Raw genomic sequence first — 27,105 nt, 5'->3', positions numbered from 1 at the left:
TTTTTAAAGACGATCAAAGACGTTTTTATAGGTGTGTTTTGTTTACTCCATCGAGGGTAATTGGTGAGAAGGAACAGAAGGGAGGTAGGACTGAGACAGGAAGCTATCTAGGGAAGACTGAAGAGATGGGTCATTGTCCTAAGCAAGGAGGGCAAGAATGGAGAGTATAGGACAAACTGGAGAGACACCATGAGTAGACTTGACAAGTCTTGGCTCCACACTGGAAGCAGCTCAGCCCTAAAATTAGTTCCATTCTATTCTGGCTGAGTTTCCTCTGGCAAAGAAAACCCTCAGTCACCACTCCACAAGTTAACCACTAGGGCTAACAGTAGCTTCTTTTAGTTCCACGGCTTGGAAGTTTTCTGGTAGGGATTCCCATTATTTACCCAGCAGCCTCACTGGTGCCTGTAATATAAGAGGGAGATTTATAAAGTTAGGTTCATTACATATTTGTCTTATTCTAAAACTAATTTTTCCAGTTGTTCATTTTACGTCTCATACAAAGCTTTTCCCCTCCACGTCCTCATGTGCTCCTTTGCTAGACCAACTGAAGAACTGTTCCTTGGCACGCTTGGCCAAACCCCAGTGGCATGACAACATGTCATAGTGCAAAAAACACTGGGTTGGGAATCGGCAAAATGAGAAATCAAGAGAAATTTGAACTCCAATGATCTCTCGGTGCCTTTCCAGCTTGTACATTGTAAAACTCTACCAATATGGTGTTGGAATGAAGCACCCCACAATTAATCGAGGTCCCCATCTACTTTTATTTCCACTTAGAAGACATTCACCATGTGCTTCTTATTCCCATATATTTCTAGTTTATGTTGGTCTAAGTTCTCTAAAACAGTTCTCTCTTTTCTATTCAGCTCAGCCCAAGCCTGGGCTAGTATTTATGCTAAGAAGTTGGCTTTTTCTGTCTTATTCCCTTTACAACTGTAACTATAGTTTTCTTTCTGTTCATGGCTAGTTTTATAGTATAAGAATCATTTTCACATAGAGAAATGACACAGTCCCATTTCTGTTTGCTGCCATATAATCTCTGTTTTCATGTTCAAAATATTGATGTGTAAAAATATGATCATCAGGGAAATATTTCAGTTTGAATTAAGCTGCTAACTCTTTTTGAAATGGAATAACTCAAGAGGATTTGGAATCTAAACACACAGGTTGGAACCCTCATAAAATGCAGGAGGGAAATCAAGCAAATAGGTTTTTTTCTATTGTTCTTCAAGGAGTAACTCACACAAAGCATGTTAGCTTTCTGTGAAGCCCAAATAAATGAGTGAAACAAAGAATCCTTCACTCCTTAATTGGAAGTCCAGTATGGGTTTTTTCTTTCTGCATGCTTTGCAAAATTTATTTAACATTTGTCATCTAGAGGGAGATTCTAGATGGGCCAGATTCTGGTTCTTTCTCTCCAACCTGCAAGCCACTGGACCTTGAGGCTGCTCCTTTAACTTCTAACCTGAGAATGTCCCTTCCCTATTTAGTCGATTGTAAGAATTAGAAGCATTGTAAGCACTTCATCATAAAGCGTTATGCCAACTTAATGTGCTGTAATGAAAGAAATGTCATTTGATAGGAAGCTAGAAAATTCAGTGTCTTATACAGAAATGACTGTAAAAAGAATGATGACAGAGACCTGGGTGCAGTATTGAAAAGGGATACACCCCAGCACTTGGGAATGTTCTGCTCAGCCTTGACAGCGCTGAAGTAGTGGGAGCCACATGGTTACTCTGACTGGGTGTTGGCCTCTTGCATAAAGACACCGGGGTCTGTAATTAATGGTGGGCTATGAAGCAATAAGCAAATTCAAAGTGCTGTCATAGTACTTAGTTCCATGTTGCTTTCTTTGTTACATTATGTGATAAATACTCTCCCATAATATAGCAAATCAAATCTCCCAACCATTTTCCTCTTGATCTAACAATAAAACCCATTCATGGGCATTAATGAGTATTTATTATTAGCACTTCATTTCTCTCTAAATTCTCAAAGCCCTTTATCAACATTTCATTATCAATCCGGACAGTCATCATGTCACCCATATTTTAGAAAATTGCTGTGAGCCAGATGGCAGACTATGAACTAATCAGTCTTAAAAAGAAAGAAAAATTCTGAACTCTGCTTTAGAAAGATAGCAGGTGCCAACTATAAAGTCAAACTCGTACTGGTCCTTATTGGATTTCCATTCACTAAATGCTTCTCATTTAACAACAGCAAGTGCAAAAATAAACACACAAAAGCAAAACACTAACATTTGATTGTTATCTAGAATCATTTGTTATCTAGATATCTAGATTGGTATCTAGAATCATTTCATTATTGACACAGTCTTTTCAGGAATCATTTGTCACCTGCTGAATTCTTCCTTCAGGTACCCTTCTCTGATTTAAAATTTAATGCTTGCAAGAGTGCCTGAGTGGCTCAGTTGGTTAAGCGTCTGACTGGCTCATGTCATGATCTCACAGTTTGAGCCCAGCATCAAGCTCACTGCTGTCAGCATGGAGTCTGCTTTGGATCCTCTGTTTCCCTCTCTCTCTGCCCTGCCCCACCCCCCACTCAAGTCATGCACACATGTTCACTCTCTCTGTCAAAAATAAACATTAAAAACATATTTTAAAAAATAATAAAAAAACAAAATTTAATGCTTACAAACAAGGACTTTGGACAACTAGATCTACTTTAATGTTTTGGGAGGTTGGGTTTTGTTTAAATCATGTTTAAACAAACATGATTTAACATGGGGTTTGTTTAAATCAAAAGTTCTAAATCTTATGCTAATACCAATTCTAACTTCTTCCAGACTGGCACTCTTACGGAAGATGGGCTGGACCTCTGGGGGACGGTCCCTACTGCTGACAACTGGTAAGCACTTCAGTGAAGATGGGATGTGGGATTGGTGTAGCTACCTTGGTGCTATTCAAGTCCATCCTTCTGATGTCCCAATTATTCTAACTTGTTAAATTAAATGGGTTCTAAGTTCAGAATCAGATGGGGAAAATAGGCCTTCAAACTCCACATGAAAAAATAGAACGAACTGGATGAGTAAGAAGCTGAATGAATAAAAAAGAGGAGCAAAGGGTGAAATCATAACTGTACTTAATTAAAAACCACAAAGAGGGGCGCCTGGGTGGCGCAGTCGGTTAAGCGTCCGACTTCAGCCAGGTCACGATCTCGCGGTCCGTGAGTTCGAGCCCCGCGTCGGGCTCTGGGCTGATGGCTCAGAGCCTGGAGCCTGTTTCCGATTCTGTGTCTCCCTCTCTCTCTGCCCCTCCCCCGTTCATGCTCTGTCTCTCTCTGTCCCAAAAATAAATAAACGTTGAAAAAAAAAAACAAAAAACACAAAGATTTGCTGGTGGTTATTGGACTGGGCGGGGTGGGGAGAGGAGTCCAGAAAGGAAGAGTTCCATCCCTTCCCTCATGTAGCTCATATCTCATGGGATTGGAAGGCACAAATGCATTCATCTTCTACGCATAATACAGTCCATGGAAAGAGCTATGATTAAGGCACGCATATCAGGAGAGAGAAGAAAAAATAATGATTGTTTGATATAATACACAGTCTTGGATTTCGGAATAACATAGTGGATAAAATGTCGAAATTAATTTTGGAAATGAACAGAATGAGGAAAAACACCTGACAAAGATAGCACTTGAGATAGAATGTTAAAGGGTATATGGCTACCATTTTTACAGACACAGGTGAAAAGCTGGCCACAGGAGAGGGGAGAACAATCACAGAGATGCTACCCCAGAATGGATAGTGAGGAGAGGGCCCTAGCTCCCTTTCCCCACAGGGCTGAGATCTGCCCATTCGGTCTAAGTACAAGATGCCTTGACTCTTCAGCTCTAGATATCCCCCCTTGGCTCTAAACAGTGGTTGAGACTCTGTCATTGAGTCATGCAGGGGCTCTCCAGCACAGTGATGGGGCCAAGCACAGCTCTGGCACAACATAACAGCAGACAGGCAGTGCGATGTTGCAGAAAATACTTGGGTTCAACCCTACTCATGTGGTTCAGCTCCTGGTTGCTCAGATGTCCGGGCCAAGCTTTTGTCCGGACAGGCACTGCTTTGTCTTCTATTGGCCAGACCAGTGAAAGGGGAATAGGATGCTTAGAGTTTTCACCCCTCCTCTCTTTTCCTTTCCCCAAATGCTCAGGTTTTCGGGGTGTAGAAACCACTGTCTACAATTATCATTTGGCTATTAGATGGGAAATGAGAATGGTAAACTGTACCAGTCTACCATCATAAAGGAAAATGAGACGCTGGATATCTATGCCAGGAGTTTCTAGAAATAGGGCAAAGGACTGAGTCGTGAGAAATATTTCAGAGTCCAGGTGTGGTTTTCTTTTATTTTAAAAATTTTTAATGTTTATTTTTGAGAGAGAGAGAGAGAGAGCATGAGTGGGGGAGGAGTGGAGAGAGAGGGAGACAGATTCTGAAGCAGGCTGCAGGCTCTGAGCTTACTGCCACCCTAGGCACTGACCTCAAGTAACCTGACAGAAGTCTCTGTGATTATATCCAGGCACTTAGACTTTATCATACGGGGCATGAGGAGCTCTGGAAGGATTTGAACATAAAGGTTAAGCATTATTGAAACTCTGTGTTGGCAAGATTTAAGGGGCAGAGTGTGTAAAATGATTTTGTTGAAGACTTTCATTTCTTAATCATCTTCTCTCCCAGTTTTCAGGAAGTGAATAGCTTTGCCTCAGGCAAGGCTTTGCCATGGGGCCCGCTGTGTGCTGCCATGGCCAGCTGCCACTCTCTGATCCTTCTCAATGGGACCATCCAAGGAGACCCACTGGACCTCAAAATGTTTGAGGGCACTGCCTGGGTAAGATGATAGTTTCTTGTTTTGGCTAAATGAGAACAACTTGAAGAAATCCTTACTGAAAGTGGAAAAGTTTTCTAACTTTGAAGCTCAGAGAAGATTTGTAACAACGTTGAAGGAAGGTTCGACTCTACCTGAATTTCCCAGTATCTGCTCCCAAGAACTCTGTTAATGAGTGCAGCTTGAAATAAGGTTCCGTGATCAAATCGTTTGGGAACCTGCTGTTTTAAGAAAGTAAAATTGATTTCTTGACTACCAGATTTCTTTAGTATACTGTGGTGCATTGTGAATATTCAAGAAGGAATAGGATAAGCAGCATTTACCAAACCTTCTTGACCACAAAACCTTGACAGGCCAAAACGTGGTACATTCTCGGTAACACTCACAGAGAAACAGTGGTCTAAAGCAGTGCTATTCAGTAGAGTAGCCACTAGCCGGCGACATGTGGTTATCGAGTACTTAAAATTTGGCTATGCAATCAAGGACGGAATTTTTCAATTTTATTCACTTTCATCAATTTAAATATAAATGGCCACAGGTGGCTGGTAGCTACTGTATTAGACAGTATAGGTCTAGATACTAGCCTGAAGGTTTCCCAGTCCAACTGGATCAATTTTTTGAGCTGAGTATGAACAGTTGAAGGGTATAAACCCATTCTCGTGGCTGTCATGACATGGTGAGCAGACCTCTTGACCCCATCACTTTCTAGCTGTGTGACCCCAAATCCAGAACCAAGATTCTGAGTCTGTTACCTCAGGTGTGCATTGGTGATAATAATGCCTCACTCACCGACTTGTGGTAAGCACTGATCCTATGAGCCTACAGGGGCTGCTTGCATTGTAAAGTGCCCACCAAGTGAAAAGCATTCATTCATTCAGTCAGTCAGTCACTATTTAGTTAATTATGTTACTCTGTTCTCCAAAAAACCAAACCAAAACAAAACACGTTTTCAAGCTACTGACAATGATATCTTAACTACAGGGCAGCATTTAAACAGAATGTTAAAGGAATGAAAACACATGACTGCAGGGACATGAAATACACCTCACAGAAAGGCAAATTTATAGATGTATAGATTTATAGTGGGGGGAGGGGCACCTGAGTGGCTCAGTGGGTTACGTGTCCAATTCTTGGTTTTGACTCAGGTCATGAACTCACGGGTTCATGAGTTCAAGCCCCGACTTGGGCTCTCCACTGGCAGTGTGGAGCCTGCTTGGGATTCCCTCTCCCTCTCTCTCTCTGCCCCTCCCCCCCCCCACTGTTTCTATCTAAAATAAATAAACTTATAAAAAAATTTTTAAAAAGTGTGTACTGGCAAAATTGTAGCTTTCTAGAAGCCAAAATAATAAAAGAGGAAACCTGGTAAACATGGAAATTTTTGATACCAGCGAGTTAAAATTTAAGCATTTGCTGTGGAGAAATCTTCTACTTAAACACAAAGGGATAATCACTCTCCTGGATCTTAACGGAGAGGAATCAGTGTAATTATTACACATTGCCCTCACCGGCATCCTTCGCGTAGACACAATGATGAGCTGCTTAGGGTCATTCTTACTATATGTGACTTTGATCCTGGTTCTGACGGTGGCTCTTCTCCATCGAGGGGTGTTGGTCTATTTGTACAAATGACATACAACTTGGGGTCTTGTGCAGGAATATAAATTGCTAGGATTAGCTCTGTAAGAACTGTCTTTAAGAGCAGTGGTATCCACCCCAAGCAAAGTATGGAAGTGCAAAATGATTTGCATAATTTAAAGCTAGGTGAGAAACAGTCTCAAATTAAATATCCTTTGGTGGATAGGAACCTGTCATGAAACATAAGGAGGAGGGGAAATATCCTTGTAGACTCTAATAATTTTAGTGCTACAAGGGATGTCAGAATATTTTTCAGAAGAAATTTGAGATCTGGAGAAATGGAGGCATTGTCCCCAATGTTAAACAGGTAAGTGATGGAGCAGAGGCCAAATGTTGTCTCCTGTTTTCTGATTTGTAGATCTGACTGCCTTTCCTATATTTTAGGTTAATATTGGTTTCTCAAATGGTGTAACTTATACTGTTGCAACCTCCAAAGAATGCAAACTGTTTTCAAATATGCTTTCTAATTTGCCAACAGCTAACTTGCTAACCAATTAGGCTAGTAACGTAGATACAGAATAAGAATTAATCCCAGGTTTATCTCAAGACCCAATCCTAACTCAACTGAGGGCTAATATGCTCAGCTATATTAAATTGTCATCCAATTACTAGTCATACCATTCAGGAAGAGCCATTGGCCTGTAGCCGGCATTTCTTCCATCAATTACCACTTAAACTGTAGTCACAATATTTCTGGCTTTTTTACATTCTCCAACAAGGTCCTTAATAACGCAACAGAAATTTGACAATGATGGTATTCAGATAATTGGCCTACAAGAGAAAATATGTGGAAGGGGCTTTGAAAAGGTTCAAGTGCTATGCAAATGAGAGGTATTTTTTTCTTACTATTTTGCTCTAAGGAATCTTATGAATGTTTTCATTTTGAAACAGATAATGGAAGATTGCGATGCAGACTACCGCACATTTGGGATGCCAGGTTCAAACATAATAATAAAGCCAGGACCAAAAGCCAGTTGGGTATGACTTGCTTTTTCAAATCAGACAGCTCTTTCTCCTTGAAACTAACAGTGTCCATAGTTGGTTTGCTCGTCCCTTCATTCCTGAATCTATTTTTAAATTTATTCATGAACCTGTCTTATGCTAGAGCACTGCGCTAGGTGCTAAGGGATAGAGTGATTTCAGAGCTAGATGTGTGGGGCTCTGTGTTGGAGGAGTACAGAGGCTGGTAGAAAAATCCATATAGGTGCAAATCAGTGCAATACCCTGGGCCGACTGCTATAATAAGGGCTGAAGAAAGAGCTGCAGGCGTTCAGAGGTGAGAGTGAATACTATTTATGAGAGAGAAGTGCCACAGAGGAAGGGACCTGTGAACTTGGCCGGGAAGATGATTAGGATTTCTCCAGGCAGTCAAAGGGAAAGGCCTTGCAGAACCAGACAACTTGATGAGGGAATCGCCGTCGAGGCAGACAGAAAAGTATCAATGTTGTGACAAACATACCACTTCATGACGTCCCTGGGTTCATTGCAGAGCAAGTCCTATTTGTTGGTGTGCATCTGTGAAATTTCACAAGCATCTTAAGCTCTCCTTTGTTGGTGCTGTCTCAGAGTCCCGTGGAAGCCATAGCCATCTTGCGCCAGTTTCCATTTTCCTCAAGCCTGCAGAGGATGTCTGTGGTCGCTCAGGTGGCAGGGGAGGATCACTTCCATGTGTACGTGAAGGGTGCCCCGGAGATGCTGGCCAAGTTCTGCAAGTCTGAAACAGGTACTAATTGACCCTGTTCTCTCTTTCAGAAGGTAAAAATGTTTTAGAAGCTCAAACACACAAAGCACACAAGACTAAATGAATGTGGAAGTGATTGTTTTCTCAGTGAGTGAGAAGTGGGCCCAGGAGACCTGATAAGACAGAGGTGACCATTTCAAGGCCGTGAGGCAGAGAGTAAATATCTGGCTTTGATCCATCCAGAAAAGTCCAACCACAATGGGGTATCAGGGAAGGAGATGTGAAGCAAATATCAGGAGCCAGAACAGGAAGCTACGTAAGGGTGAGCAAACCAGGAACGTGTGAAGGGAATAATGGGACAGGTCTGGGCCCTGCACTCAGCCTGCAGCTGGGGCGCTCCGCCTGACACCTCTGGGGGCTGGCACCATGTAAGGGCCTCGTGCCGGTCAATGGAAGGAGAATACAGACAAGATAAATCTTTCACACACACACAAAGTGATTAGAGCAAATTAGACGGTATTAGAGCAATGCAATTGATCATTTTCACAGCAATTTCATCTTTCTGGCCTAGATTTTGAGCTGATTTGTATTGTCTCTTTGTCTTACAAACATATGCACTCTCTAAGCGGCAGCCCAGATTTGTAAGGATATTGTTGCATTCAAATGAGTTCATTTGGATAAAATTGGCCTTTTTCTCCTGATTTTCATCTACATTCTCCCTATGATTGCTGATAGCCATCAACTTGTGCACACAATTTTAGATTTGGCAAATGATTGCTTTAACTTCTCCCTCTACTTAGAGCCTTTTTTACCTTAGAAGCGGCCCCTTTTTCTGACCTTGATCTTCCTCAGAACTCCCATGACCTCTAACACTCTATCCCTCTATCCCTCACAGACTGATGGCCTATATTTTGCTATACATTTTTTTTTTCAGTCTCACAGATGCAAGTGAGTATCTTCCTGAAATTTTAACTGGTGATTATTGCCCTTGCTCCCTGGTAAGGGTTTGGGTCAGTCACTTCTCACCTCTCATCCTTCTGGTAGCCCTTCCAATTCTTATTTGTCCTGACCTCAGATCTTTGACATATGCTAATACTTCAGTGATTTCTCCCCCTGTATTTAGGAAATAGAGAGCTAGGAGATGCCTTGATCCCCACCTTCTGGATCATTTTAGAATTACAGGAAGCTTGAGCTGAATGGGGACATTGAGGTCCACACCCTCTCATTCTATGGATGGGAAAATTGAGGAGCCAGAAGAGAGACCTACCAAGCCCAAGGTCAGAGAGCTAGTTGGCAGTAGAATGGATACTAGAAATCAAGTGTTTTGCTACCTAAGCCACTACATTTCCATTACACTGTTCTTTTTAATGCTCTTCTAGGCATCCTACGAGCCATAAAGATTTCACAAATATTGTAATATTGGTAATGACTACCATGCCAAAATACACAAACGTTGGCATTGTGTCGTCTGTCCTCTATCACAGGGATTGCGAACATTTTTGCAAAGAGCTAGGTGGAAAATAACTTTGGTTTTGCAGGCCACATGGTGTCTGTCTCAGCTGCTCAACCCCGCCATTGTGACCCCAAACCCAACATAGATGATAAACAAATGGGCATGGTTGCATTTCAATAAAACTTTGTTTACAAAAACAAGCAATGGACCAAATTTGGCCTTTAGTTTGCTGACCCCTCATCCAGAGGATCAGCTGTTTTCATTTTATCCTTGTAGACATAGTCGTGAGGTCTATCCTTATTAAAGCCAGCCAGTGGAGTTGACACCCAGGGGATGACCGGCGCATCCTTGGCATTCATTTCTGTCAGAATAATAAGAGCACCCTAATGAAGTTGTGGCTTTTAGCCAGAGCTGTAGTTTTTCTATTAAAGTTTTTTTTTTTTTTTTTTTTTTTTTTTTGGAATTTTAAAACAAGGTACAGTGACTGGATCCCAGAGTCTTGCTTAGGAGGTGGGCAGCCTTCAGTGTGACCTTACCTTTACCTCTTTCCTCTCACCTGACAGTACCCAAGAATTTCCCACAGGAACTCAGGAAATACACAATACAAGGCTTCCGTGTCATTGCTTTTGCCCATAAAGGCTTGAAGATGAAGAAGCTTTCAGAAGTAGAGAATTTAGCCAGGTAAGGAAGTCAGATATCGACACTAGAGCAGGCTCTGTGTGTGTGAAGTAAATGAATGCTGGAGATGGACAGAAGGACAGCTCCAATCACGAGGAAGCCTCCTGGAGATGCAAAGTCGTCTCATCCAATCTCCTAACTTGGAGCCGGGCAACCGTAAGCCACGCTGGGGAAGACTGGTTGGAGGTAGAACAAAGATGGTAGTCCAGATCTCTTGACTCCCAGCTGTCAGTGAGCTATCTCTGCCCGGCAGTCCATCATCCAATCAAAAATAACCAACACTCCTTCAATCTTGGAACATTATGTGGCTGACTGGCTTGGGGGTCCCATGTACAAACGGGTTGAGAAGGAGAGAGTGGGCTCTGTGACACACTGACCTCCAGTATGCTTTAAACCTGGTTTCAGACCTGGAGATGTAGTGAGTCTAAGTTGAGCTATATGAAATAGGATTCAGTATTCTTAATTACATTAATGGATAAAATGTCCTCATTAGAGTATAATCTGCAGATTCTTTTCTCTTTTAATGTTTCTCAGTTTTTAAAGGTTATTTTTGAATTGTCTAAGACAAAGGAGTACTTTGTCTCCTTAGTACTTAGTACTTAGTACTTAGTACTGCGGAACATTGAATAACAAACTATGCATTATCTTCGATGAAGTGTTGCTGATAGAGAAACCCTCACTTATATGCAATTAGCACCTTCACATAAGATGTGGATATCCTTGGTCCAATGTTACTGTTTACAAGCTATGTCCATGTGTTCTAATACAATCTTTGTCCCTTCCTTGCACTGTGTCTATTTCCCTCGTCTCTCAAGTGTAGGATTGGATGATCTTTAAGGAGCTTTTCAGCCATGACATTTTAATCTTCTAAATAGAATCACAAAGCTCATTTTGAAATCAATGAAATAAATTATGGCACTCTCAGATTTAACATTAAAGGTGTTAGCTATTCTTGAGCAAGCACGAAGACCCATAACACACAGGATTTTGTAATTTCTCAAGGCAAAAATTTTAATAACAAAAGCTAAGGTTATGTGTGAAGAAAAAATTCATGTAGTTTGACAAGGAATATTGCCACCACCCAGCTGCCACACACTAATGTAGCTTTGATGTTCTCATTTAAAAGTCACTGATGAGTAGACATTATTATAAATATAACAGAATAAGAAAGTGATGATCAAATGTGCTAGATTTCCAATCATCTCAGATTTTCCCAGAGAATATCAGGATCCTATTATGCTTCTTAAAATTTCGCTACTATTTTCAAACAGAGTAAGGGAAAAGTGTTTTCAGTGTTTTTTTTTTAGAATCAAATTATATTTTGCAAAGTTTTCGAATCAGAAAGATCAAAAACTTCTTTAAAAACTGGTGTGTCATAAAAGGGAAGTAGAAGAGTTTCTTTCTGTCTCTCTCTCTCTCTCTCTTTTTTTTTTTTTTTGGAAAAAATAAAACACCCCACACTAACAAACAGAAGAAATACTTTGTCAAAATTCTCCCTTTCATTGGTTTAGCAAATTTCTATTGAGTTTGAGGGTGCACAAGATACTCTTTAAGGCACTGAAGATTCTGAAGTGAGACAATCTTTGCCCTCAGAAGCTTATATCCTAATTGGGAAAGATAGATCATGATACCATTTTACATGGAGTGATCAGGGAAAGTCCTCTGAAGAGGTGCCATTTGAACAGAGATATGGCATGAGGATATCCAGAAGAAGAGTATTGCAGGCAGCCAGAAGAGTGAGTGCAAGGGCCCTGACACAGGGATTTGCCGGGAATGTTGCAAGGTAGCAAGAGGCCCAAGTGCCTGAATTGGTGAAAAAGGGAAGAGTCCTCAAATAGAGACCAAAACTGGAAGAAACTGGTGGGACGATTCTTTGTTTTAGTTCTAGCTAATGGGAAAATATGAATCCAATGTATAATAGACAGCTATGAAGTTAAATGATAGAAATTTAACACATTCTGAATTAAGGTAGGTCTTTCATCATATTCTCTGAGATCACTGAGGCAGGATTCATATCTGATAATCTGAGTACTCAGCAAGTGCCCAATACAAGGTCTAAAACAGAGTGATTGGTGAGTGGACTTTTGAATGAAAGATGGAGTAACTTGTTCTGTACTCCAGAGAGAAGTTTCCTCACTGTGTTCCCATCTAAGTTTGAGTAATATTTTTCATCAAGAAATCCAACTCTGCTCTTTCTCTTGAAGAAGGTTTACTGACTGTGTGTTTATTTCTTCTATCTCCCAAGTCCTACCAGCAAGATAGAAAAGAAATAACATCAAAGAAAACTAGAGAGGTGATTAAGTGCAGACAGGAGATTTCTATCATTTCTGTAAGATGAAAAGTAAGTGGGGGGCGGTGAATGGAGTCTGAATCAGTAGGGATGGAAGAAGTGTGGTCTACGCCATGCCAGAGAGAGAGATGGCGAGAGGGAAGTTGCTCCACCCTGTAGAGCCTGACAGGCAGAGACTCAGCTCTATCACGTACTGTGGAAGGTAGACGTGGGACAGGACTGAACATGGGAGATTGTACCCAACAAGGTTAGGTCCCTAGGTCTCCAGCTCCTCCTGCAATCTTAACTCCCCCCTGGGCAGAAAAAGGAACAATGCGAGATAAGAAAGAGATCTTGGCCCCCCACGTTGACTTTTTAAAAAGTCACCTGAGATTTATTCCATTCCTGAGGTGAGTTCCTATAAAATGAGTGTAACCCAGTTAGACTCCAAGCTTCCAATTTCAAATTCTGATAACTTTTTGAAGGCTTAGCTGATATCATATATTTTCTGGAGGTTACAGATGGAGGTTGAAAGGAATGATTCCATATTCAACTGTTACCGTAGTATCCCGTAGACTTACTAAATGCCTAACTAAACTGATTACCAGGTCACAAAAAAGGTCTTTGAAATTAAAAACAAAATATGTGTGATTAACAAAAATTTTAAAAACCAACAGAAGAGTTGGTAGATAAACACATTCTTTTAAAAAATGGAGTTGAAAAATGGAAGAAGCTGCTAAAAGATATAAAAGTGGTTGCCTCTGGGAAGGAGAGGGGTGGAGATAGGGACTATTGGTTTTCATCATAAGCTTTTGGGTTCTTTTTTATTTTTAAAACATATGCATGCATTACATTGATAAAATTTAGAAAAACTTTTTTAAGGAAGAAATAAATTCAACCGTCAAGACTCCATAAATAAGCTTTAATATTTTCTACTGATCCCAAGAGAGAAGGTGGAGTCAGACTTGACATTTCTGGGACTTCTCATAATGGAGAATCGCTTGAAAAAAGAAAGCAAGTCAGTCTTGAAGGAACTGCATGAAGCCTGCATCAGGACCGTGATGATTACTGGTGTGTACTTCTGGAAGCCTGACACGTTCAATGTATCCCAGGCGTCAGAAAAAGACCATGTGAGCTAAGTGGGTTCATGTGGCTGAGGCAGAAGGAAAAATACTTAGCTGTCATGTGTTACCGTTCTTTGACTCCTGTTCTTGCGGCACAAGTGCAGCAGCCCCAAGATGACTGTGAGATTTGGTAGCAGAGACCCTACTTCATTCTCTTTGTCTAATGCCCCTTCTCCCTACTTGGGCTTGGTCCAGAGTTAATAGGCTCACAGTAAATGTTTAAATACAAGAACGGATATGTGCTCATCAAGAACCCCAGTGAGACGTCTGTGTAAAGGGTGTAAGACTCTACTGAGCTGTCCTTCAGGGCTGTGGGGCAGGCATAGCATATGCTGATCCAGTCCACGCATGGCCCAGCCCTCAGTGTTCTAGTCTCTGTTTGACTGCAATCCAGACCCCCAAAATGGTTCCATGCGATCGGAGTGGGCCCGTGTTATCTTCACCACTTGGGGCTCTCAGTCTTCTGAGGGTTCATCAAAAAGCACGTAACCATTTCCTTATTCATCCTTGCATGTTTTGGAAATATTCAGTGTTGAAGACATGCTGCCATTGTGGCAGGGAGATGCAGACATTGTTTTTGACCACTAGAGACAGACCGGCTTGGGCAAGAGGGACAGACAAATGGTTATCAAATAAGGCCAAAAGTGGGAAATGCCCCCCAAAGAGCACCAATATTGGGGTATGCCCACTCAGAGGAGGCAGAGCTTAATTTGAGCTGCTGAGAGATTTACACAGAAAGTAAGCTGACTCTCTTTGTCATCTAGGTGACAACCTTCAAACAGCGATTACTGTGGCAAAGAATTCTGAAATGATTCCTGGAGGAAGCCAAGTGATCCTTGTTGAAGCCAATGAACCAGAAGATTTTGTTCCTGCCTCTGTGACTTGGCAGCTGGTTGAGAACCAGGAGAATGGACCAGAGAAGAATGTGAGCAAATGTTAGAAGGCCCCTTGGTGGCCTGGGCTGATGGCATACAGCCCTGGCCCGGGCAGCCTTCTCTGGGCGTTAGAAGTCACCAAAGTCAAAACCCTTCACAGCTGGAGGTTCTGAAGTTTGCAAAGCATTTAGCATTTCCACTAGCACTTCTCGCCTTGGCTGCATGAAGAAATCACCTGGAAGAGTTTTAAAGCTTCCAGTGCCAAGGTTTTACTGGTTAAATCCAAATCTCTGGGTTGGGAGCTGGCATCAGCCCATGATTCCAATGTGGCTGGGAAATTATGTCCATGTTTCCCATTTGAATCTCACAGTTGGCCTATACAGTTGACAAACTGTTCAATTCACAAATGTGAAAACTGAGGTCCAACAAGGTAAACTTGCCCAAGACACACCACTGGCAAGTTGCAGAGCAGGAAATCAAATCTAGGTCTGTCTGATAGCACCCAGATCCATGGGCATTTACTTGTTTATTTTTTTAAAGACTTTTCAGAAATACTTTTTCTTCAAGGTAAAAAAAAAAAATTTAATGTTTATTTTGTGAGAGAGAGAGAGAAACAGATTGCAAGCTGAGGAAGGGCGGAGAGAGAGGAAGACAGAATCTGAAGCAGGCTCCAGGCTCTGAGCTGTCAGCACAGAGTCCGACATGGGGCTCAAACTCACTAACTGTGAGATCATGACCTGAGCTGAAGTTGGACGCTTAACCCACTGAGCCACCCAGGAGCCCCCAGATCCATGGCCATTTAGATTGTGCTGTGTTTGTGACATTAAGTTAGCAAGTGTCAAACTTTTCGAGATAGCAAGTTTCCTGTGCTTTTGTGAAAAAAATGGGCTGCAGCCTGACATCCCATCATTAAATGTGGCACCTCTGCCTGTCTGAATTCCAGATGGTCCTCCAGGTGATAAATTACAACAATGCTCCCTTCCTTCAGGCTGACCAGCCCTTTGGATTGTTAAATGTAGAGTAGGCCTTGTACAGTATACAAACTGCACAACTGTACAGTGACCCTACCCCTGCTTGGCTCAAACCCCATCATATTGGCTGTAAAAGATGACAGCTCTATCTGCACTTTCAGCAGATTTCTGGTGCTTATATCCTTGCAAACTCACTTGCTTCTGTGTCAATGCATGTTGCCTCCATTTCACTGTGTGATAAAAATCAGGTCTTCACTAATTTTATTTATTTATTTATTTATTTATTTTTTAAATTTTTTTTTTCAACGTTTATTTATTTTTGGGACAGAGAGAGACAGAGCATGAACGGGCGAGGGGCAGAGAGAGAGGGAGACACAGAATAGGAAACAGGCTCCAGGCTCTGAGCCATCAGCCCAGAGCCTGACGCGGGGCTCGAACTCACGGACCGCGAGATCGTGACCTGGCTGAAGTCGGACGCTTAACCGACTGCGCCACCCAGGCGCCCCAGGTCTTCACTAATTTTTAACAAACAGTCCACTCACACTACCCACTCATTAATTTAATACCTTTACTGAAGTTTTGGCCATCGCTGGGTAGTCTGGCTCCCTCCCACCACTTTCCCTATCCAACTTTCTATTGAAAGCAGAAGGAATTCTTTCCTTGCCTCATGTGGAATGCTTTAAGCATATTTTTGTTGGCTATTTTGCAGTTGGGAGAAGGGGCGTGGAAAGAGAGGGGTGTATCTCCTTGCCTCCCAATTCAGAATATTAAGATGAATCCCTCTAGTGAAAAGAATGTTCTCACCTTCTATGTTATTTGAACTCAGAGTTCTACACTAATGTAAGGACCCCTGAGAAATGTTGCATGAAAAAGCATGATCAGCTGTCAACACTGTGAGTGCATGTGCATTCATCGGGTGCTCTCTCTTGGGGCTGAGCCAGGTGGAGCTAGATTGCAGTGATGGGAGCACATTGACAAGTGGAGGGCAGGAGAGAAAGAGCCGGTGCAATGGAACATAGGGCATGGAAGAGGAGTGGAACACCATGAAGGAACATGTTGCCTATTGAGGTGGGGAGAAGGCAGTTGCTATAAGGAGCTAGGCTCTGAAGAAAGAGTCTGCCTATTTTACAAGGAAGAAATTGGGGAATTATTGGTGAGTGAATGACTGGTAAAAGATCTTAGGAAATAAAAGCATGAAGAGGAGAGGAAAGAGGAGGGAAGAATGTTTTCTACTCTTCCTTGGAATCACTAACGGGTACCTCGGAAGGATTTCCTCAGCAGACTGACATACATGTATGAACTCCTAGGACATGATCCTGAGCATTGTGTTGTCAATGTCTCATATGTTCATATAATTTGGGAAGGACATTTTGAGTGTCTTCTTCATCGGAGTCTAGGTTCCATGGACAAATTGCACATTATGTATTTGCTGGCCCTCACATTATTGCATAACTTGAATACACTTCCTTCCATAAAACATAGGAAAGCAGAGACATTCTTTAAGAGCCCATGTGGAAACAATGCCCTTTTGAATTTAGGAAACCTGCGTTAACATTGGGAACAGTTCTGTGCCTGATGGAGCGAGAGGGAGCTGTTACCATTTTGCAATGAGTGGGAAATCCTACCAAGTGATATTTCAGCATTTCAACAGCTTGCTTCCAAAAGTAAGTACTGGTGAAATGAAGTGTTTTGTTTTGCTCTCAAATTAGTGAGGCAAAAAAAAAAAAAGAAGAAGAGAATAGTGAAGGTGATGATCAGTGAGGTTGTCTCAGATTTGGGGAATAAACACCCCCAAAGGTGCTCCTTCAGAAGTTCCCCAGCCCTACCTGATCCTGCACATGCACATAACCCCCTCTTCAGAGTCTGAGCTCTGGTACAGCTCTTCACCCCCCCATGGCCAGCCCAATCCCAGTCTGCCTCCTCCTTTCCCTCCCCAGCAGGGAGGACCTCCAAATAGTTCCAAATGTGCTGCCTGTTTTGTGGGTCAGCCTCTCTCTGAAAGCCACCAACTCATGTCAGGTTGAGCTCTATTCCCCTTCCTGTCTGGATTCTTAAATTACAGCAGCAGGAAACAAAGACCCCCGTGGTTTATTTTCAAAATCATTTGTTATCTTGTCCTCTGTGTGTCTATTTAAAAATAGTGCCGTGCAGGGTTGTGCTGTCAGTGTGAAGGAGATAAGTGGAGCACAAGCTGAGGGCAAGCAACCATCTGTTAGCAGTTTCTTGAAAATTCTGTCACCTTAACAGACAAGACCATTGAATCTAGACCCCAGAGGCTTCTAGAAAGCTCTAGTGCAGTACCCAATTGAGGAGATGGGGAAGCTGAGACTCAGAGAGTTTAGGTCCCTTGTCTAAGCTTTGCCCAGCTAGTGGGACCAGAGCTGAGAATGGAACGTTGGTCTCCACTCCTCACCTATCGCTTTTCTTCTATCTATGCTGCAATTGTGGTGATAGTGTTTAGTAGAAAGAACTGTATTTCCTTAAGCATTTTTGTCCCATATACTCTGCTGCTTTTCAGCTATTATTAACTAGAGCTTATCCAATCTCAGAAAAATGGCCAGGAAAAAAGCCATAAAGTTGTGATGGGAGACGAAAGTGAAAGTTAAATATTAAAGCATTGAGTCCCCTTTCTCCCTGTCCTGACATTTGGGCTAACGACACACCACCTATTGCTATATTCAAACAGTGGCTGGGAATGACTTTCAGGGCTGTCCTTTTTTTAAAAAAGTGTCCTTGGGGGCTCCTGGGTGGCTCAGGTGGTTAAGTGTCCAACTCTTGATTTTGGTTCAGGTCACGATCTCGTGGTTCATAAGATCGAGTCCCATGGTGGGTCTGTGCTCACAGCAGAGAGCCTGCTTGGGATTCTCTTTCTCTCTCTCTCTCTCTCTCTCTCTCTCTTCCCTTTCTGCCCCTCCCCTGCTCTCTCTCTGTCCCTTTCTCTCTAGATAAATAAACAAACTTTAAAAATTAAAAAAAAGTGTTCTTCATCCTAATCTTATTGCAGTAGTTGTTTTTCTCTTTAGATCCTGGTGAATGGAACCATTTTTGCAAGAATGTCTCCTGGGCAGAAATCTAGTCTTATTGAAGAATTTCAGAAATTAAAGTAGGTATTATTGCACGAAAGGAGAGTGTATTCATTAACTATTGCTGCGTAACAAATTAACCCCACATTTAGTGGCTTAGAATAACACCACTTATTATTTTACATTCCAACGGGTCAGAAAGCCAGGTGTGCCGAGCTGAGTCTTCCGGCTCAGGCCTCTCACAAGGCTGCAGTTGGGTGTTAGGCAGGACTGCAGCTACCTCAGTGCTGGAGGAGGAGGGACCCGCCACTGGCCTCCCTCACGTGCTGTTGGCAGGATTTTTTAGTTCCCTGTAGCTGTTGGACAGAAGCCACACTCTGCTCCTTGCTACATGGATCATTTCATAAGGCAGCTCATAGTGTGGTAGCTAGCATCCACAAGAGTGAGCAAAAGAGAGACGGAGAGAGATCACCATTTTTTATATCCTCATCTCAGAAGAGACATCCCATCACTTTTGCTGTATTCTCTTTATTAGAGGCACGTCACTGAGTCTAGCCCACACCCAGGGAAGGGCTTTATATAACGTCTTGAACACCAGGAGATGGCAATCATAGAGCCATTTTGGAATCTGCTTACCCCATACAGCATTCCTTCTGTGGCCCATACAGCATAACTTAAAGGAAGATCCTCTGCTTGGATGTGGGGAAGAGAAAAAATAGGGGCTTATATAGCTCAGAATGAGAAAAATGAGGAAATGTGTGGGTCATCCCCTGGAATTATTTGAGGTTGGTCCATTAGAAGATATGTGAATGATTCCAGGACCAGTAGGAAAGAGGTGGAAATGATAGTCTCACTGTATCTGGCCCTGGCCATGGTTTGGGTATGGAGGCCAAAGTAAAAAAAAAAAAAAAAAAAAAAAAAAAAAAAGTCCTTTTTTTTTTTTTAACTCCTTCAAAAATATAGATAACCATGTACATCAGAGTGAAATGGTTCTTCTTGAGACCAGACCTACCTATAATTTTCTGGGAATGTTATAATTTCTGAGCTACATATTTCCAGAAAGTGAAAAGGAAAGAGAGTAGTGAAACTTCAGATAATTACTGACAAGTAGTAGCTAAAATCAGGAGACTGCCTTTCACTATTTTGTGTTGCCAAAACATTCTTAGGGAAGTTTTAAAAAGAATGCCTATCAACTCCCATAATGCCTTGAGGCTGGGTTAGTAGCCAGTGTTTAAGTGACTATTTTACTTACATGGTCATTATATGATAATAGCCGAAGAAAGTAATTTTACCCATCTCAAATGCCTAAGAAATTTTGCCAATTTATATGCTTACTTTTGAAAAGCTATAGTCCCTTAAAGAAAAATCAATTCAGGAAAATATGCTGTCTCGGAATGAACTGTCTTCTTGATTTCCCCATCTTATTCCTCCTGACTTTATCACTGACAATGCACATAAGGTTGTCTGAGTTGTCTTCTGAATTCAGGGAGCACTTGAAGATGTAAGATTCTTTGTGTGATATAAAGACTAAATATGTGATTTGAGCCTGAAGAAAAGGACCCACTTCAGCAAATGTACACAGTCATGACATGCGTGAGAGCCCATGAAGTGTTTATAAGAATATTTTCGTATATACCTGCCAAATATTGGGTTGAATCTTATGAGTTTGTTTTTGACCATTTTTGACTTATAAAAATGACCATCTCTTATGTGTCAGCTAATCATAAGGAAACTGTCCAAGAACTTTATTTTTTGCCTGTATTGGTTTTGTTATTACTCTTCTATTCATGCTGTGGTGTGTGCACACCAAACTGGTAGCGATTAGGAGCATATGCTCTCATATCACTCCAGAATGCCTCAAGATTATGTGTATATGCTTTTGGTTCTACCTGTTCAACCATTTCCCAAAGGTTTCTCATCCTAATGTCTAAACTTCCAGTGGCATCGGCCACCAAAAAACACAGATGGATCAGGTTATTCGGTGCATCAGGTGTGGGAAGTGCTGTGATTATGGCTGCACACGCTTAAGCTTAGCCCTGATGGATACAATCACCCAGGACTTGTTTTGAAATGTGTAATCTTCTTGGTGGCCGTCCTTGGCAAAATCACTGTCATTTCCACATGGTGGAAACAACTTAAATACAACAGCCTTATTCCTCTGGGGCTATTTCTCTCCAAGTCATTTGCCACGAGCCTGATGCCACGTGTGTTCAACACACACACATACATCCCGTGTGAGTTGGTTGTGATGAAAATTACCCAAGAGAGGCGTTAAGGCATTAATGTTTTTTATCCGTCCCCTGCAGTTACTACGTGGGCATGTGCGGAGATGGAGCTAATGACTGTGGGGTGAGTAGAACACGTGAGTAGTAAAGGCCGAGCGAAGGAAACGTTTGAAACGGATGGTTTAAAGTGTTGAATTATGTATAAAATCATGTATGCATAACATATCAGTGAAATCGCAGACCAAACTATGTGGCTATGACAAACTATAGAGGCCTAAATTAAATAATTCTCAGCAGATGCCTTCCCATACACAAGAGAAAGCAGTACGTGTTTTAGACTCTGAGTGTTGAAGATATGGTTGAAATAATAGCCCACCTTGAAGATTTATGTGCATAAGCAAATTTTTCAGCACAAAAATCTTCAGCACAAAACTGAACGAGATTGCTTTGTATTGCCAAAGCCTACTAGATCCTTAGGATCTGGGTAGTTGTGTTCCTCTCTTTTTAAATATTTTCGTCTAAGTTCTGTGAAAAATTGTGTTCACGCTTAGAGATCTATTATGAATTTTTCTACCTTATGCGTCACGAGAAGACGCTCGTTGTTAGTCTATGCTTCAAAACCTAAAATGAGTTACCCATTCCCATAATTATGTAGAAATTAGAACAAAACAAATAATAAGTGCTTAAAAAAGGACATAGTCTCTGCCCCCTAATATTCATTATCTAGTGGTGGAAAGAATCACGCATAATATTAACCCAAACACGGGCCCCTGGGTGGCTCGGTTGGTTAAGCATCCGACTTCGGCTCAGGTCATGCTCTTGCAGCTCGTGAGTTCGAGCCCTGTGTCAGGCTCTGTACTAACAGCTCAGAGCCTGGAGCCTGCTTTGGATTCTGTGTCTCCCTCTCTCTCTGCCTTTCTCCCGCTCATGCTCTGTCTCCTTCAAAAATAAATAAACATTAAAAATTATATATTAACCCAAGCATAAAACAGATGATCTTAAAATATGTAATAGAGATACAAAATACTAAGAGAGAATAGAGGGAGAAGGAAATATTCTAATGTGTATTGAACATGAATTTAGTATGTGCCAGCCATGGTAAACAGATGCTTTGCAGTTCTACAGAACTACAGAACTACGAAATCTCATTTTATGCTCATACAATTCTTATGGGATTAAAAAATTGACTCTGGCCTGCTTATTGACCACTGTCTGCTCTATGCTCTCTCTGGGCCGTTTCGAGTCTTGCGACAATGAATTAGCCTTTATTTTAGTGAGGCAACACAGGTCCTGGAAGGATGTGTGATAAGTACGATTTGGTCCCTGTCTCCAGTGAAGATGCTGTGAGCCCCGTACCTCGTCCCAACAGTTAACTGGTTGGCTATATCAGGCAGCCCAGAGATAGGTGGGGATTTGATATCTTTTCCTATCGTTCGTGAAGATGGTCTGCTGAGTGTAAGAACTGTGATGAGGAAGACCCCCACACATACCCATCCAAATGCTATCACCTTTTCAGTTGACTTCTTGAATGATTCCTTCCTTTTGCTTATCATCACATCTACATCCGCACAAGCAATGCACACACATGCATATGAACGCACGCACCAGTCTTTTGCCCCAGGAGCATCGTTTAGCTGGCGCCTCTTTGGTTGATGACTTTCTGGATCTGGAGGGGGATAGTACTCCATGTGGAGGGACAGCATAAACAGACACCCAGGGCTGGAAGGTTACAGGGTTATAAACTCAATAATGTGAAGAATAGCTCATGGTGTTCAGTTAGAACATGGCCCGAGGAGTCATGGATTTATCCTTCTAGGATAAACGTGGGATATCCTTCTAGGATAGTAACGTGGATTTATCCTTCTAGGCTTTGAAAATGGCTCATGCAGGCATTTCACTGTCAGAGCAGGAGGCATCTGTGGCCTCCCCTTTCACCTCGAAAATAGCCAACATCGCGTGTGTGCCTCATCTCATCAGGTAAGCCACTAGTTCCCTTCCACCCTCATGACCGACGGGCTCATTGTCTGGCTCTGTACAGAATTCAACCACAATTTAAAGTGATAAATGTCACACAGAGGTATGGGTACAGTGCTATCCGAGCACCAGTTAAGGGGCCATTTGTGCTGCTTGGGAATGCTGGTAAAAACCACAAAAAGTGACCTTTGCCGAGGCTGAAAGGATGAAAGGCTATATTGTATGGACAGTTGAAAGGTAGAGTTGATATTTAAAAACTGCATTTCTTACTTCTCTCCCTTATCTTGTATGTTGGGTGCTTACTGGAACCTTCCTCCTGGGGATTGGGAAGGGTGAGGCAGCACAAAGAAAACACTCCATCACTTAGCATCCCCAGATAATGTTATCTCTCCAAGATACCAATCAGCAAATATCCAAAATGATCTCAAGACTTTTACAATCGAGGGAAGGGGAAGGAATTAAAGACCATTTTTTTTGTCAAGATAGCTCCCTCACCTCCATTCTGCTCTCATTACTGATTTTCATCTCTACTCATAGTTTAAACATAGTTAAGAATAAAACGTTAGGTTTTATATTTTGTTCACAAATCGTACTCTTCTGTTGCTCCCTATAACACCACGGGGTAACTTTAAGCCATCTTCACAGCCAGTGGTTTGAAAGACATCCCTGAAACTTGAAGTGTATTCCAAAGGGATGAACATGAAGTTCTCCAGCATGTCCCCTGGTGCATCTGTGCATCTGAATGGGCACCTACTAGCAGGAATTACTCACCTAAAGGTGCTAGGCTTGAAATTCTATGCCCGTGTCTGGTTGCATAGCAAATAGCTTGACACATCTCTCTGAACTCGGGGTGCCTGCCCCTGTGTCCTTCCACACCCTCAAACATCAGTAGCTCTCCTGCCTCCAGAGCAGGAGACTCCTCTTCCTAACTCCCATGTTCTCTGCTTCTGAGGACTATCTGGTCCTTAGAGCCCTCAGAACTTCAGAGAAATCTGAACTCTCTCTTTTATCCGTAGCCAAGCAGGCATTATGTTTTACTGGATTGTCTTTGGGAGACTGTCTCCAAGTCCTCTCCTTACTCTCTACTGCCTTAAATTTGGTTCCTAGCCAGTGACTACGAAATGAGAGTGCCCAGGACCCAGTCCCTACGTCAATACAACTCATGGGGCTTTTTAAAATATTGTGCTTGGAAATATGGTGGATAAAGGATGAGACAGATTTTGTCCTGGAAGACTCATGTTCCAGTAAAGGTACAGAGAGATAGAAATATAATCACAAAACAGAGAGTCATCTGCCTGATCAGTGAGAAGTGCTGAACAAATTAGTTTAAAAAAAATTAATGGTCAAACAATATGGTAATTGTTCCAGTAGTTCCGATTGGTAACTCAAGCCAGGAGGGAAGGTTTTAGGAGGGGAATTGGGACTTGAAGGATGGATAGGAAGTACGTAAACGGGAAGGAGGTGGGAGAACATTCCAAGTGGGAGAAGTGGAAAGCCACATTTAGAAATGGGATTTTAACTGGAGAGTGTAGAGCCCAATAGCCCAGGCTTCTCAGCCTCCTTAAGCCTCCTGTTGGGAGGCTTCTCAGGTGGGAGTTATGGAGGTTAAGCTGGAGCAACAGGTGTGGAGGGAGTTTAAACTCTTGGATGGTTGCACAAGTGCCTATTTGGTCCATCTGAGAGGCAGTGCAATTTGAACTTCAGATTCTGTCTCACACACATGGCCCAATTCATTTGTGAATGGAATGCAGTGTTTTAAGATACACATCATGGTGTAAAATTTCTCTAGTGGCAGATGGTTTAGTAAGACTCAAGGTAGAAGCTCTTTGCTTTTTTGTTTCCTAGATTCATAAAAATTAGATACGGTTCAGCTCTGTTAGGCTCATTTTACCCTTGCTATCCTTGATGTATGCTTATTTCTGAGAAAACATCCTCCAGAGGGGCAGCGAGGTACAGTTTTAAATGCATAGGTCCACAGGTTTTCATTTGTATCTTTTGAAACATGACTGACTTCCTGCTAGAGTGGAAGCCTTTTAGGATAAAGACTGCACCTTATTCATTTCTGTATTATTGTGCCCAGCACTAAGCTGGACACAACAGAGCACTGGATGAATGTTTGTAGGCTGCATAAATAAATGAATTGGCTTCTTTTTTTTTTTTCAACGTTTGTTTATTTTTGGGACAGAGAGAGACAGAGCATGAACGGGGGAGGGGCAGAGAGAGAGGGAGACACAGAATCGGAAACAGGCTCCAGGCTCTGAGCCATCAGCCCAGAGCCCGACGCGGGGCTCGAACTCACGGACCGCGAGATCGTGACCTGGCTGAAGTCGGACGCTTAACCGACTGCGCCACCCAGGCGCCCCAATTGGCTTCTTAAAATTCATAATTATAGGAGTAATTTTGGAGTCCTATACTTTATTTAGAATGGCTTCTTGAGCCATTCACAAAAGGAGAAAAAGGATGAAACCACCAAGTTCATGTCAGAAAACGGTCTAGGCTTCACATGCCTACCCCACTCTCAGCTTGTCTGCTGCTGCACCCTCTGTGCTGAAAACAAATGTTAGTGCCTCACAGCCTGGTGGAGAACATCTGCCCAACGCATCCTGGCCCATCCCTCCCAAACATTCTCATCCTGCCTGAGCGCAGGTGGTTATTAGTTTGTCTTTTAAGGTTTTCCTTCTCGAGTCCCCATTTCATTGACAAAGGCTTCAAGTAGCACTAATGCCCATGTCAATGTGGGGTGGTGGTGGTGGTGGTGGTGGTGATATGGGCTGCCCCCCATGTGAATTCGCTTCTGCTTTGATGAGAGCAGGCTGCAGGAAGGGTTGTTTGCCAAGTTCACCATCCCTCCATCACGTGTTCCTGCCTCGTGTTGTTGTCTTCTTTGGCCTGTCATAACCCACCACCACACCAAGCCTCAGTTAAGGGAAGAGCAGCCAAACAGGATTTTTCAAGGCGGGGTGGATATTTGCTTTTTAACCTGCGGTTTTTACTGTTGTCTTTATGTCTTTTGAAGGGCACACCAGCTCAGATTATTACCATGGGTTCTCCCTGGAGTATGGAAACCAACAAAACCCAATTCATCTCACATATTGGAGTCACACCCACACTTCCTAACATGCAAAAGCACCTGTCCTTTAGCTTAATGTCTCCACGGGACTCCAAAACATACACACTTCAGTTCTCAGAAGCCTGTTGTTAGGATGTAAAGAGTCACAGCTGAGCCAATGCTTGACATTTTGTATCTCATCATAATGTCATGTGTTTCTAATATATGTGTTAATCTTTTTAATTCACTGAAAATAAAGACTGTGCCTGATTCATTTATATCCCCCATGACTCTTAGCACAATGCTGGTACCTTATAAGCCCTAAATAAAAGTGAGTGAATGAGTGAGGTCATGATAGAAGCTGAAAATGAATGAACAGATGAGTGTTTCAACAAATAATTGAGACGATGAATCATTGATTAAGTGAATGTATATCAACAAGCTATTAAATTTGAACACCCTTTGAAATATAAAAGACTGGGAGATGTATATTATGCATAACCAGTTATTTTTATCTTTTCTTAAACAGAGAAGGCCGAGCTGCTCTGGTTTCATCCTTTGGGGTATTTAAATATTTGACCATGTATGGCATAATCCAACTTATTGGTGCATCACTGCTCTATTGGGTATGAACCAAAATAATTTCTTCCCAGTTTTAATTGCATTTACATACTTGGTTTGTTCTTGGGGGTGTGGCTCCTACACAGGATTTAATGTTTTATAAATAAATGACATTTCTCAAAACAGATGTCTGCAAACTTGGGAACTTGGCATAACTGCACACACAGCATGGAGCTAGAAATAAGTAGCTAGAGATCAGTTTTCTAGCAGTGCTGTTTTCTTCTAGATAACCTAAGATACTTGACCTCTTCAAGCATTTAGTTCTCCACTTGGAGTATGAAGAGAACTTCAGAACAGCGTAAATACAACTCAACAAGAAGTCGGTCTCCAACTATGGGCAAAAGACTAAGAAGAGATAAAAAGAAAGAGAAGTTCTGGAATTTGACCTTAAAGGGCTCAAAAACTAGAAAAACTCACATATTGGAGCTTTACTTCTGAACTCGCCCAGAAGTTAGACACATAGACATGTCAATAGTAAAGGATTAGCATTTAAAAATTAAAAAAAAAAGACTTGCAATTAAATGATAAAAATAATCACTTACAAATTAAATAGCTATATGGAAGAGATATGTATAAGTTGAAAATCTTCATTATTTCAGTCATAACTTGCTCTAGCGTAAAATGATCCAACAGACTCAGGGAGTGCTTCAGAGAGCATTTATTACTATACTGCTTTCCTGGGACATTTG

At 41.9% G+C, this 27,105-nt stretch overlaps 1 protein-coding gene across 1 annotated transcript in view; it reads left to right on the top strand.

Moving 5' to 3' along the window:
* LOC112849905 (putative cation-transporting ATPase 13A5) overlaps positions 1–27,105 on the top strand; it is a 116,766-nt gene that overhangs the window by 66,164 nt on the left and 23,497 nt on the right. Inside the window, exons 13-24 of the mRNA XM_086675018.1 lie at positions 2,810–2,871; positions 4,691–4,841; positions 7,365–7,451; positions 8,040–8,196; positions 10,171–10,288; positions 13,501–13,625; positions 14,443–14,603; positions 17,063–17,188; positions 18,548–18,627; positions 20,854–20,896; positions 22,640–22,749; positions 26,325–26,421. Of these exons, the coding sequence (XP_086531144.1) occupies positions 2,810–2,871; positions 4,691–4,841; positions 7,365–7,451; positions 8,040–8,196; positions 10,171–10,288; positions 13,501–13,625; positions 14,443–14,603; positions 17,063–17,188; positions 18,548–18,627; positions 20,854–20,896; positions 22,640–22,749; positions 26,325–26,421 (1,317 nt within the window). The remainder of the gene's footprint in view (positions 1–2,809; positions 2,872–4,690; positions 4,842–7,364; positions 7,452–8,039; positions 8,197–10,170; positions 10,289–13,500; positions 13,626–14,442; positions 14,604–17,062; positions 17,189–18,547; positions 18,628–20,853; positions 20,897–22,639; positions 22,750–26,324; positions 26,422–27,105) is intronic.

The sequence above is a fragment of the Puma concolor genome, chromosome C2 (genome assembly GCF_028749965.1).
Source record: "Puma concolor isolate L17-30 chromosome C2, mPumCon1.1.hap2, whole genome shotgun sequence".
Taxonomy (NCBI): domain Eukaryota; kingdom Metazoa; phylum Chordata; class Mammalia; order Carnivora; family Felidae; genus Puma; species Puma concolor.
Note: the sequence above shows the minus strand (reverse complement) of the source record. Positions and strands in the feature narration are given on the sequence as shown.